The 14575-nt window shown below is 28.4% G+C and overlaps 1 protein-coding gene across 1 annotated transcript in view; it reads right to left on the bottom strand.

The window, feature by feature from the left end:
• Nucleotides 1-4214: 4214 nt before the first annotated feature.
• The window catches only part of LOC107436652 (protein transport protein Sec16A), a 54032-nt gene continuing 43671 nt past the window's right edge, over nt 4215-14575 (bottom strand). The window contains exons 30-35 of the mRNA XM_071181844.1: nt 13003-13092; nt 11967-12069; nt 10809-10952; nt 6965-7093; nt 6121-6194; nt 4215-4488 (exon numbers count right to left, since the gene is read on the bottom strand). Of these exons, the coding sequence (XP_071037945.1) occupies nt 4360-4488; nt 6121-6194; nt 6965-7093; nt 10809-10952; nt 11967-12069; nt 13003-13092 (669 nt within the window). The 3' untranslated portion in view covers nt 4215-4359. The remainder of the gene's footprint in view (nt 4489-6120; nt 6195-6964; nt 7094-10808; nt 10953-11966; nt 12070-13002; nt 13093-14575) is intronic.

Raw genomic sequence — 14575 nt, forward strand, 5'->3', positions numbered from 1 at the left:
AGGGTAGAGCAGTTTAGAGAGACAAGAATAGATGTGTGCAAGGCAAGGGGAAGAAAAGAAATCAAGTCCTTTCATTAATATATTAGTTCTTTTATTATAAATTTTTTCTTTTGCTTAGCTGATACTTCATGAAGAAAGGGAATCATTCTAAAAGAAAAGAATATTGCGTGAACAAGGATACTGCATATGGATCAGAACTTGCTTTTTTTAGGGGGGGGGGATAGTTCAAAGGTAATTCAGTTCTACTGGTAGCGCACATGCTTATAGTAACGAAGTAAAGCTCTAAGAAAATAAAGTAACAGAAAAAATTAAATCCATAACGGAAACTATGTCTAAAAAACATTAAAAATTGAATTTGTATAATAACGCCCTTATATATAAAGCATTTTATTAATAAAATTTTTTTTTCTTTTAGCATAATTGAATATTGAGATAACTGAATATGTTATGCATATTTAGCAGCGAAATATAGAACTTGTTCTGATAATTTTTTCAATGTTTTCCCCAAATTGCTTTATTTACTCTTTTTTAATACATGAAAAAAAAATTGCAAAATAATTTCCCATCAATTGCTACATAAATATTTTCATTTCATAAAGCTGATAATTTTTCATAAATGAAGTAGTTTGATTTAATTTCTAATTTAAATCACTGTAATCATGGGAATTAAAGAAATGAAGTTACGTACTATAAGCCAATTCACCACGGGAATTCTAATTGCAGTAAATCTTGACTAATAAGAGTTGAATAATATTAAGTATACTTAATTTTTTTTGCAAATTGAATTTTTAATCATTTTTATCCATAAATTTCATAATGTAAAGTAACTAAAAAGGGCAAACAATGTATTAAGGAATAAATAATTCAATCTAAATATAACTTTAAACTACATATTAATTGAGTAATAAGTAGGCATAAGAGACTAGATTTATTTAGACTGTATTAATAAAATATAATTGCATATATAGTAGTTCAAAAATGATCGTTCTCATAGAAGAAACATCAATACTTTAATAGAAATAATTTGTTCATGTTTAGTTTCATGTATAACATCTTGTATACGTCTTATCCAATACAAATTAAAATACTCTCAATTCTTTTAGTACATTTTTTCCTATTTGTATTAGAATCTTCATGCTATGCTGATAACTTCCAACACCATTTTTCACCCAAAAGTACAACAACCATTTTATTTTCGGGCACATCCATGCAATCTCAGTGGGTCATTTTCTGAAGACTCATAAAAGATAAAACAGCTCTTATATCATTAAGAGTCGTAACATCTTTACCTTTTTGACCATATTGCAGACCTTCAAATTGTTTATCATTGTTAGAGAAGTAGATGGTTATATTTTAGTTTTTCAATGTCACATTTGCTTTTTTTTAAACAATAATTTAACAGCTTTACCCTTTTCACACTCGTCTGTCATTTATCAATTTTTGTTGTAGGTAAGTGTTACAAATTTTAAGTTCCTTTTTATAACTTCTTCCCCATTGATAATCAACAAAGATTAACAAGAGAAGTAAGTATGTCGAAATTCCCATTAAAACAAGGTTAGGCTTATATTTATAAGAGTATGTTTGAAAACCTTAATTAGTCACCTGATCTGCCCCAAGGGTAAAATATGCCCCATTAAGGTTTGTTCATTTACTTTTAAATTAAAAAAAAAACTTTACAATTGATGTGAATTCTAGTTAGACTACATGCCTTCTACCAGAGAGGTTATGGGGTCGAATCCCAGCTGGGACAATTGAATTTTATCTCTAATTTTGTTTTCTAAAAAGATTGATAAATATTTAATATTTTTTATTCAATTTATAAATTTTTAAAAAAATTTAAATTATTAAAAAAAATTAATATTTTTAAATTAAAGTTTATAGATTATTTAAAAGATATCAATTTTTAAAATTACATTTAGTCATTTAAAAATTGAATTTAAATGCAATAACTTTTTTGAAATTACAAAATAAATTTATTACATCTTTGTAATTTAAAAATTAAATTGAAATTTAGTGTATAATTTAAATTGAGTTGAAAAGTTTTTAAAATTTTTTCTTGTAAAATAAATCATTTTAATTTACTAACAACAAAAAATAATAGATTTAATATTTTTTTTAAAAAATCATAAATTAAGAAATAATTAAAAAATTGAATAAAACATACTAACGAGTTATTCTTTTTAGGAAAAAAAAAATTGAGATAAAACTCAATGGTCCCAACTGGGATTTGAACCCTGGATTTCTCTGGCAGAAGGTGGACAGTTTTTCAAACATGCTCTTTAATTTTAACTTTATTTCAATAAAAATTTTCTAGATGCATACTACTTTCGCATGTTAATGTGAAACTGGGTTCCATAAGTTTTTAAAAGCTTGTAAACAAAACACTTATTTGACTTATAGCATGCCTAGCATTCTCTTTTTATTGGTTCCAAATGTATTTATTATTTACTCTATTGTAAATGTATTTATCATTACATTTATAAAGATCTTGCTTTTTGATAATAATAAAATTCCTCAAATATATTTCTTATTCTATATTGAGGGAGTGGAACTAAATTAAGAAGTTATTTGTAAAGAATCTGCCTTTATTTTAGCCGTGAACTAGGAAGCCAATAAGCTTTTTAGCCAGATAGCCTTTTACAAGATCATAAGCTTTTCTTTCCACTTTTTATTCTAGATATATCTATACTCTGTATAATTGCAGACTTCAATCTTATAGGACTAGTATTATTTACAAAAGACTATTGTCTGACGATTTTGTTCTAAACTTCGTAGATGCTTATAGTTCAGGTAGAGAGCAATGGATGAAAAATAAATATTTTGTAAATGTATTATTCAGGTAGTTTTTTACAATCATATTTGAATTCCATAAATGCTTTTTCTACACATAATATGTGAGATTGAACCATTTTTATTAAAAAGTTTTATAGTTAAATATGTTAAAATATTAGCATCAAAAGTTTGTATTTAGAAAAGAGCACCAGTTTATCAAAACAAGTGTTTTGAATGAAAGCAAAAGTTTTTTTAACTTTTCTACATAATCTGTATTTTTTTTTAAATCAGTTTATTTTACTATTAAAAGCTTTAGCTATTTCTGAATCTTCATAAATATGCTTTTATTACTATATGATAAAAAAGTATATAAAACAGAGTTAATTTTGACTAAAATTTGTAACACATTGATTTGAGAAAGCAGAGTGCACTTGATTCAATCAATATCGCCCTCATATAGAATTTTCATATTTTCCAGATATTTTATATTCATTATTCAGCCATTGTTGGACCAATATTAAAAAAAATATATAGACATTCCAATATAGGTCCCATATTAAGCAAATTTTGAGTCAAACTGGGGCCGAGGTAAAATTGTTGCGTGGGAGTTAACTCAATTTTATGATACAAAAGAATACTATTTTTGTGATCAGTAAAACATTTTTTATGAAATAGGGAAGTTCAATCTGGAAATTTATAAAATTTCAATAACTGACCCCAAAGAATATATATATATATATACATATATAAACACTGAATTTGAAGTGAAATAAAAACCAGCATAAACCAACAAAATAAGAATATTTTAATAACTTTCTCTCATTCCATTCACCATTGCTGTACATAAAACATAGGTTTAAAACAAAAATCTAAATAACTTTTTACAATTTTATTTTATTATTTTGCACATGCACTATCTATGCACATACAACAAAGGAATGCAGCTGAAGAATTCTACTGTACAAGGTAAACATTGACTAATTCCTTTTTTTTAATTATTAGAATCAGACCAACACATCTCATAAAAATTCCACTTTAATAATTACAAATTATTAAAATAACAGGTTAGATTTTAAAGAAAACATTCCCAAATGAACGCTAAAACTTCAATAAATATTTGTCATATTAATAGTAAAAATTACAAGTTAAGGAGTTCTCAGAACAATTTTTAAAAATTATTAGTATGAATGAAGTTAAAGTGAACTACCAAACAGCATCTTAATAGTTTTATTTATTAAATCCACATCAATTATTTCGCCCCTCCACATTTTATAAAAGTGTTGAACAATGAAAAATGGCAATACAAATTTAAATTACAAAACTATTCTTTATAAACAATCAAATTAAAGAAATTTCTCAAAATACCAACACTCAGTAAAAAAACCCATTATAAAATGGAAAAAAAAGAACTCCTTAACTCATTGAAATGGTGTATAATTAAATAGTATATAATATATTCCATTTAAAAATAAATTTATAATTATATAACTATATTTATTCACAGCTATCACAATTGTCCGAGACATTAACATGCATTTCAATTTACAAATGCCTCAACTTGTCTCAGATACCCATGAAAACCAATGTTCATGTCGGATAAGTTCTGCGGCCCATGCGTCCTATTGTATGGCGTTGGTTACTGATACTTGGCCTTCTAGAATCAAACTCGGCTGGATTAAACATCATTGGTGTTGTTTGATTTTCTAATTGTTGTTCCTAGAATAAATGTCAAGACATTTGAGCAACAGAACAAAGATCGATATGAATTTTTTTTTAAACTTAAAGCAAACTTAAGATTTACAGGTTATTCAACAGAGGAGGAACAGATTTCAAAATTAAAAATTTCGGAAACAGAGGGTTATAGGGAAATTAAACAAATGGTATGTTTATTTTGAATATTGTAAAAATTTTATGCAGAAATTTTGGAATTTAGTTATTACATTACGTTATTACATTGCGGAGACATTATTAGTAAATCCTCTAATTATAATTAGTAAGTCATACTAAGAAATTAAATTATCCTCTAAGCAAAAGCAAAAACATTTTAAACCAATAGAATTTTTATTAATCTTTCGTCAAAACTAAAGAGCATGACAATTTACCTACCTGAATTATTCATATTTCACGAATGTATAACAGTATCGAGCAAAAATTTTAGAAAGGAAATGTCATGCCCTTGATTAAACTATCAATACATAAATTTAAAATATATATAAAGAATAGCAATTGTAAAAAGATTTAAAATTAGCGTAACTAAATATAGCAAGTGGTATTCTTAGTATCACACAAACTCCTGAAGACTGAGAGTCTAAGGTTGCCTGCTGCTGTGGAAACAAGTAAAACTATTTTTAATGGGGGAGAATTGAAGATATGACATACTCGGCCGATTAATACTAACACCAAGTGACTTATCCTTGCTGTTGTAGTTCATTTACGTCGCACTAGAGCTGCACAATGGGCTTTTGGCGACGGTCTGGGAAACATCCCTGAGGATGATACCCTCGCTTTGGTAGCCCGACGACCTGCACTCGAAGTCGAGCACTTTACGGTAGAACAGTTTAACAAGGACCCATACTGCACATCCTCAGTCCCTACGCAGACAGATCCAAGTGGTCACCCACACACTGTCCGCAGTCAGTGATGCTCGACTTCGGTGATCTGCTGGGAACCGTGTCTTAACGATCAGTCCACTACGGGACGACTTATTCTTGCAACCACCTATGTGCAAGTATGGGTTTATATTATTAGGTAGAAATAAGAATATATGCACAGTCAAAAACCTATTACACTTACATACATTACTTTTAAAATAACTACAAGTAAAGTTAGTAAATTTTTTTAAAGAAGTATTTTTTACTATGATATATATAGAATTTAGCGTTTTAATTTTAAACATTGATACTCTTTGCAACGAATAGTGTGAATCTATGTTACTAAATTATTTTTAAGTTCCTTCACAAAACCTTTGTAAAATAATTCAAAACTTTTTAAAAAAATAAATGTGAAAGTAGATCTAATTTTGTCGCTGCTAAATAAAACTCACAAATAATTTTTTTAAAGTGCTATTTTATTTGATTAGTAATAAAAATTTTGATTTTAGTTCAAATTAGATTTCAGAAATTTACTAGATCTAAAGCAACACTGATAATAAAAACATTGTAAAGATACAGCTAAATATGAATATTGTTCAATTTGAATAATAAAATTCTAATAATAAACTTATCAAAGTAAAATGCAAATATGATTTTCTTTACTAAAATGAATTTTGTGTTAATAAAAATGCCTGAATATTAAAAAAAAAGGAAGTGATAAGGGAAGCTTAAAATTGATAATGAGAAAACTACTTACTTCTTCCAGCTGTGGAGAATTGTAATTTGCATTACTTGATTCTACATTTGCAGTATTTTCACTTGATGTTGGTGCTATTAAAATATTCCATAATTAACTTAACTTCCATTAATATTTACACATGATTCACAGTAAACCTAATATTTTAACTTAAACCCTTTACATTGGAAGACTTTTTTTTTTTCATTCACATAAACAGCAGCTTGAAGAATTAAATATATAGTATACTAATTATGTATTATTAGTAGAGTCTTAAATATTGAAGCCACTTTTTTTAAAAATGGCTCTGATTGGAATTTTCAAATGCAAAAGGTTTAAGAACATAAAATGAATCTACAGAAAAATTGAAATATGTTAATCGTAATTGTGCTGTGAAACAATACGAGTCAAAGAAACTATTGAATTTTATTTAAAACAATTTTGAACACAGATAAGTGAATAACTCTCGGCGAAGATTAAATTACATAAATTTTTATAAACTTACATTCCTACTAAATGTGGTTTGATCAATCTACTTTAAATGCAATAATCAATTTGTCAATGTTCATTTTATATAAATTTTACTTTTGATGTAATAGCGACAAAAAAATATTGTCAGTGCAGCACGAGAAAACATTTTGTATTAAAATTAAAAATTTGTTGAATATTTCTACTCTAAGATGAAAACCAATTAAATATTTCAGTTTGTTTTCCGACAGCATCGTTGGAATGGTTTGGAGCTATTCGAAGAGCTCGGTCGCTGAACATATACATTATATAAAACACAAAAAAAGTCAATTTAAAAATCATTTTACAGCTATATAATACATATACATTTAACATTGCAAAATAGAAATAAACTAACCTGCTGGTGGCATAAATACATTTGGCGAAACGGCAGCATCGTAAGATGGAGTAAATAGGCCTTCAGGTATGACATTTTTCTTAGTAACACCACTTGTACTTAGAACATCAACATAGTTTTGACGCATCCCTAAAAAAATTAAGAGAATTTACTTCACAAATACCAGCAAGTCTAAGTAGTGCAGTAACAACTACCTATGGAAGGAACTCCCTTCGCCATTCACCTGGAACAGTGGCGGTGGATAAGGTTTAACAATTTCAAGTACGAGTTTTGGGTCGATATTTAAGACAAGGTTTGATTAGGGTCGGCAAGAGAAAGGGATCAAAGGAGAGAGAAGCGTCCCTCTTTTAAATGTGCTATTTCATGTTTACATAGCAGCAGATGGCCTTTTTGGAGAGGGGAGTTGTTTTTATAGACAAACAGTAATGATAAAAGATAACAAAACTAGCTAACAATTAAATTCTTGTGAAAAGTGGAGAAAATGCTGTAATTTTTCTGGATTTAAAAAACATATTACATTGAGGGTTGAATTTACAAAAAATGCAAACCCATAAAAACTAAAAACCCATATATTCAGAAAAATTTGCCTTTTCAGGCATGTTTTTTTTAAAAAAATTATGTATTATTATTATTGTCAGTTCACTGAATAGTAAGATAATTAATAGAACAGTTTGTTCTGTTATGTATTGTTCAGATGCGTGAAGGCTGAAAGGAGAAATTATCTAAATTTTTTTTTTTTTTAATGTGCAGTTTATTTAGTATTCTTTTTTTCAACATAGAAGATATAGACTCATTTTAATGCACAAATGTAACATTCATAAAATTTAAAGAGAGGAATGAAACATTTTTCTTTAATAAATTTTTTCTCATAAACACTTAAAAAAATTTATTTATATTGAAGAAAAAATTACATATTCCTTCTCTTTTGCACTTTGCAAGTAGTCATCGCATTTAAAAAAATAAGATTTTAAAAACCATTACCACAGCAATAAATGAAAAAAGATTGATGATAAAAGCATGAGAATTTATGAAGAAATCGCTAAATTCGAAGGCGTCCAAAAGGGGTTAGTTAAAAGTTTCCAGATTCACGTGTTGTAATAAAAAATTTTGTGTTAAAAATATCAAGATATTAAAAAACATGAAAAAATCAGTTTTGATAACTGTTGAAAAATTGATTGAAAAAACTATAGAAATATCGCATAAATTAGTGAATACTCAGGTGCGTGATTCAAATTTCGTGTATCATAATATCAAAAATTTTTAAAAATTATGCGAAAATTAACAGCAATAGAGAGAAAGAGATGATCGAAACGTTGCATGGATTTAACGCAAATCAAGAGCAACAAAAAGTATTTACTTAAATGCGGGATTCGAATTTCTCATTTCTTAACAATATCGTATGAAAATATTGTGATTTACATTAACTTAAAAAGTTAATCGAAAAAAAAAACAGTGTTATTGTCTTGTCAAAAAGTGCACGAATTGAATTTTGCATGTCCAAATAATGATGTAAAAAAATTTTTACATTTTTTTTTTACATCATTATTTGGACATGCAAAATTCTTTTTTAAATTTGCATGAATGAATTTTTTTTTTTAAAGTGAAAATTTGCATCAATAATAGCCGATAAAATAATCAAAGCACAGCACAGATTTACGATGATATCGACTCAAAACGATTCCATTAAAAAATTAACAATCGAAACATCAATGTCTTGCGGAAATCCGAGAATCAATGGTTTTGAGATTTGCGGAATGCTTCAAATTAGTGAAAGAATAACATGCCTGATTGTTGTAATCAATATTATCTGGAGTGTGCATGTTCAAACTAATTGTTTCATTTGTATTTAACAATAAAGAATTTGCATGAAAACACAGACATCTCCAGATCTTCTCATAACATTGGCTTAAACTTCTTTTCGAATTTTTGAACTAAATACTGAATGTGCATAATTCTATCAAAAGAATAACCTGGAAACTGTTGCAGTTATTTACTTCTTCATTCAGGATAAAAAAGTTTGTTATATACTTGATGTTTGTTACTTGATGTATATTAATATAATGCTCCTTTACATTAGATTTTTTTTTATATGCATATAATTGAGGCTAGTTTTGTACTTTCTATTTATTTTCTTAACTGAGTGGGGAAAAGAATTGCTTTTACCTCTAGTTTTTGGCCTTTGAAATTTGTTTACTGGTTGAGAAGAGGCAGTTGAAGGAGGCACTGAATTATTAGTCACCATAGAATTCACTGGAGGAAAAGAACTATTGGTTGGACTCTGAAAATTCATTTCGGAAGACTTGGAACCTAGTGCACATGATCAAAAGATATAATTTCTACATTTATGAATAAATTAAATTTCATTTTTCATTACAAATGTATTGGCAAAACTTGAAAGGATTGAAATTTCAAAAAGTTTTTCAATTGTTTTTCACACTAATACTAAATTAATATTTTATATTATAATAATAAAGCAGTAAAATCGACTGGAAACTTACAAANGGTTAGTTAGATTTACGTTTCCAGATTCACGAGTTGTAATAAAAAAATTTGTGTTAAAAATATGGAGATTTTAAAAAACACGTAAAAATAAGCTCTGATAACTGTTGAAAAATTGATTGAAAAAAACTATAAAAATATCACATAATTGCATTAAAAATGAACAGCCAGAGCATAAATTGTCTCACGGAAATCCGCGAATCAATGGTTTTGAGATTTGCAGAATTCTCCAAATCAGTAAAAGAATTATATGCCTGATTGTCGTAATTAATATTATCTGGAGTTTGCATGTTCAAACTAATTGTTTCATTTGTATTTAACAATAAAGAATTTGCATGAAAACACAGACATCTCCATATCTCTTCTCATAACATCGGCTTAAACTTCTTTTCGAATTTTTGGACTAAATGCTGAATATGTATAATTCTATCAAAAGAATAACCAGGAAACTGTTGCAGTTACTTACTTTTTCATTCAGGATAAAAGAAGTCTTTGCAGTAAGCTGTTATTCCATGTGTAGTTACATGCAATTTCTTAACCAGCTTGTTCGAATATTCAATGTTCAGTCAAGTTTAATATCTAAGGCTAGCTGCAATTTGTTACTTGATGCAGTGTTTTCATCATAGAAAAAGAATGGGTGAGAATTTCTCACCTTTTCTCGAAAACAGGGTGAGATTTCAAAAAGTTAAGTGAGATTTCTAAAAACTAAAAAAACTCAAAAACTCTTGAAAAAAAATCATTTCTTTAATTATAACACATTTTTAACGCTTTCTATTTTTTAAAGCATTGAATATTTTTGTTGCATCATCATAGAAGATTTTGCGTTTACAAGGTATTTGTCCATCTTACATAAGTGCATAAAAAATTTGAACGTCTTACATGAAGAAACCTTACCTACGGTAAACAAGTGATTGCAGAGAAATGTGTTCTGAAAGGGGTTCCATGGTTGTGTTCTGTTGTTCGAAAAGGGTCTGAACAATACTGGTAAATAGGGAAGCTGGATAATGGGGTAGATGTTGAAAATAATGAAAGATCCAGGACGAAAATCGAAATGGATTTTATTCTAAATGGCGTAATTCGAAACTTTTTCCAAAATGCGAGAAATTCGCGAATTTTGAAATTGATTTATAGAATGCGCGAATTTCTCACGGTAATCATTTTTTAACGCGAGAAAGGGGAAAAAATGTGAAATTCTCGAGTTCTCCCGCTGTAGTGAAAACACTGCTTGATGTATATTAATATAATGCTCTTTTACATTAGATTTTTTTTATATGCATATAATTGAGGCTAGTCTTGCACTTTCTATTTACTTTCCTAACTGGAGAGAAAAAAAATTTGCTTTTACCTCTAGTTTTTGGCCTTTGAAATTTGTTTACTGGTTGAGAAGAGGCAGTTGAAGGAGGCACTGAATTATTAGTCACCATAGAATTCACTGGAGGAAAAGAACTATTGGTTGGACTCTGAAAATTCATTTCGGAAGACTTGGAACCTAGTGCACATGATCAAAAGATATAATTTCTACATTTATTTCATTACATACTATTATTATGCATTGGCAAAACTTAAAAGGATCGAAATTTTAAATAGTTTTTCCATTGCCCCCTCACTAATACTAAATAAATATTTTACATGAGAATAAAAGAACAGGAAAACCAACTGGAAACTTACAAAAAGGAAAAAAATTGCATAAAACTTTAATTTCAAATAATTGCAAAATTTTCAAATGCAATGAAAAGTATAAAAAAATCAATTATGAGAGATTGCATGGGGAAAAAAATCACAATTGTATGCATTAAAAAATCATCTGAATGAATTACATAAAATTTATATAATAAATGTATAATTTTTCTTCTGGCCATTGCAAAAAACTGCCTTTGAATAATTCTAGAACTAAAAGTAACTAAATTTTGTATTAATACGCAACTGTTGCTTATTGTATATCATAAAATTTGCTTTAGTTTAGGTCAAATTTTATGGGTTAACAAGAAAATTAATAGAGCCCCGATTTGAGCTTATTGTAATAACGGATATTTACGTGAGCAAAAATTTGTTATCTTGAAACAAAATTACGCAGTATAACCTTGATATAAAGAATACAGTTAATTACAACAAACCTACTATTATTACAAGTTTCCAAGTCCCGGTTAAATTTCTAATATTAAGGATCAGCAAAAATTTGTTATCTGGAAACAAAATTTTGCAGTATAACCTTGATATAAAAAATACAGTACATTACAACAAACCTACTATTATGACAAGTTTCCAAGTCCTGGTTAAATTTTTAATATTAAGGATAAAAAAATCTGTTTGCTTACAATTTGTTTTATTTTGTTGTTTAAGTGGGCAATAATATGAAAAAGGGCATTTATTTTTGGTATCACAAAGTATCAAGCTTGACAAGACAGGTTTATATATAATCAAAGAAATTTGTCGTTATAAAGAAAAATATGTCACATTATACAAAATAAAGTATTCACACAAAAAAAAGGAAAAACAAACATACCCATTAATTCTGAATCTGTAGGAGGAGCAACAGGTGCACTACTATCTTCATCATCATTGCTATCTTTGTTCACCCAACAATTTTTTACATCATCCCATACAATCTATAAAAAAAAATTTAAATGTGAAGAAAATGACAGCCATGTAATAGATTGTCTTTTTAACACAGAAATACATGAGTTAAATAATGTTAAAACTACAGCCAAGTAATAGATTGTCTTTTTAACACAGAAAAACATGCGTAAAATAATGATAAAACTAAACTGGATAAAGGGTGATACAAAAATTCATAAAAAATACCTATTAGGATCTCTTCAAATTTCAAGATTAATTATAAGTATCTAGATTGTATTATGCATAGATAGTAGGAACATAAGATTTGATCTCTGTCACACATTAGGAAAAAACTGAATTCAGAATAAATTTTGCCCTATTATTTTAAATATTTTTCTATTTTGACAATATTTATTTTATTAATAGATAGCTTTACTCCCTTTAATCATATATATACTTGTTTATTAAGGGAAAAATTTTTTTGAATCTGTAGTGCGGTGATGATCTTTAAGATAACAATTTAAATTTTTTATTTAAAAATACATTTTATGGGAAGATTCACTTAAAGATGTAACAATTCCTTAAATGATAATATTTAATTATGTATTTCTTATTTATTTTTTTTAATATTTAATTAAACTCATATAATGGTTTCTTTAAAGATTATAATACCGTAAACTTGATTAAAAAAAATGCTAGCAAATACCCAGAAACAGCATTTTTAGTTGTTATTATTACATGCCAGGTAACTTCGATTTTTCTGAAAGAAAACTACAACTGTGAATTGGTAAATAAATTTATTTTCTTTTGATTTCTTTCCTTATTTTTTCCTTTCTATCACAGAAAATTAAATTAAATCAAACATTTGCTTGTCCAAAAAAAAAAAAAAAAAAAAAAAAAAAAAAAAAAACAGTTACACTTGTTAAATCTTTCAAATGTGATACATAAACGTTAACAAACACAATGAAGTAAAACATGCTTACCGTAGGATTTTTATCATCTGGCAAGATCATTTGATTAGGACCTTTAGGTAGTAATCTGCTAAATATGCCACCAAGCCAAGTTTTTCCAGCCTAAAATAAGGAATTAATTCTCCATGTAATTGAATAGGAAAATAGTGTGTAGGGGGAAAATTCCTATACAATTTTACCTAAGGGATACACACTTTGAGGGTTAATACACAATAGAGTGCAGATTATCCAGACCAACCAAGAGCAAGGCCAATCTGGTTAATGAAAAATCCAGATTATTGAATAGTTAAAAAAAATAGCTATGGCAATGTTTTTTTAAGTATCCAATACAATTAATAGCCCCATATTCAAGATGCTTCTGTTTTACCTTTTCTCAATCTTTTAACTATCTTAATTTTTTAAATGTAAGAAAGCATGAATGTTTTATACTATCCAACCATGATTGAAAACACCTCCTGCACCTGCTCAACTGAAAATGCATTCCTCCTCTCTAATATTTGGATTAAAAAAGTTAGTCCATTTATGGAAAAAACTGTTTTACTCTATTTTCCACCCTTATACAGCAAAGGTAGCTCAGAGATCATCTAGGAAGACATTAGTGGTCAGTCAACATAAACACCTACGGTGATAGACATTTTACTTAATATTGAAAACAAATATATTCATAATATATATGTATAGATATGTGGGGAGAGTAGTTATCGACCATGTCAACCTTCATCTATGAAAAGGTACCCCGACATAGAGTCGAGTTAACATGTCTTATATACTAGTGAATTGTAGTTGTAATTTTGTAGTGGTAGATACGCTACAGTACTCCCCCACCAGAATTATAGCTGTGGTAGAATTCGATGAACGAATACCACTAGTTGATTCATTGCTGTTTTGTGCGAAGCCCGGAGAGCTGTATTAAGATCACCGTATTTTTTTGAGTGCTGAATGTGAGAGGTGTATTAACTTCGGTCGTAGTCGCTCCTGTGTTGGCTTTAGCAGTCGAGTGTATATGCAGGCCGACGTTGTGTGCTCGAGACTGAGTAGCAACAGTGCGAGAAGGTGGATAATGTTGCAGTCACAAGTAGCAAGTCAACTATTCAATGTGGATCATCCATCGAAGTAGGTGTTACTGTCTAGGTAGGCGTGTTCATATCGAAGTGGGCGTTACTGTCAAGGTAGGCGTGTTCACATCACGTCCGAAGGTCACCAATGTGGGGAGAGTAGNCTTTTTAATTATCTCCAGCACTACTTCACACATTGATCGAATCCATGCCACGTCGTGTTGCGGCGCTTCTGCATACTCGCAGGTACCCTACACGATATTAGGCAGGCATATCAGTTTTTTTGGCTCTTCAGTGTATTATTCTATGCATGTAGACTTATTTTTTTCATCTATCATTATAAATTCATTACACATAGATTTATAACGATAAAAATATCTTGCAGAAAGATATTGGTTCTAGTTAGGTTTGTCGCAGAAAGCCAGAAAAAATTCTGCCACAGGGATAAGGCAATCAATTTTTAAAAAAAATCACTCAAGTTTTATATATAAACAAAAAAATTGTATAAAATAGTTAAAGGGTTGGAATTT

This window comes from Parasteatoda tepidariorum, chromosome 6, assembly GCF_043381705.1.
Source record: "Parasteatoda tepidariorum isolate YZ-2023 chromosome 6, CAS_Ptep_4.0, whole genome shotgun sequence".
Taxonomy (NCBI): domain Eukaryota; kingdom Metazoa; phylum Arthropoda; class Arachnida; order Araneae; family Theridiidae; genus Parasteatoda; species Parasteatoda tepidariorum.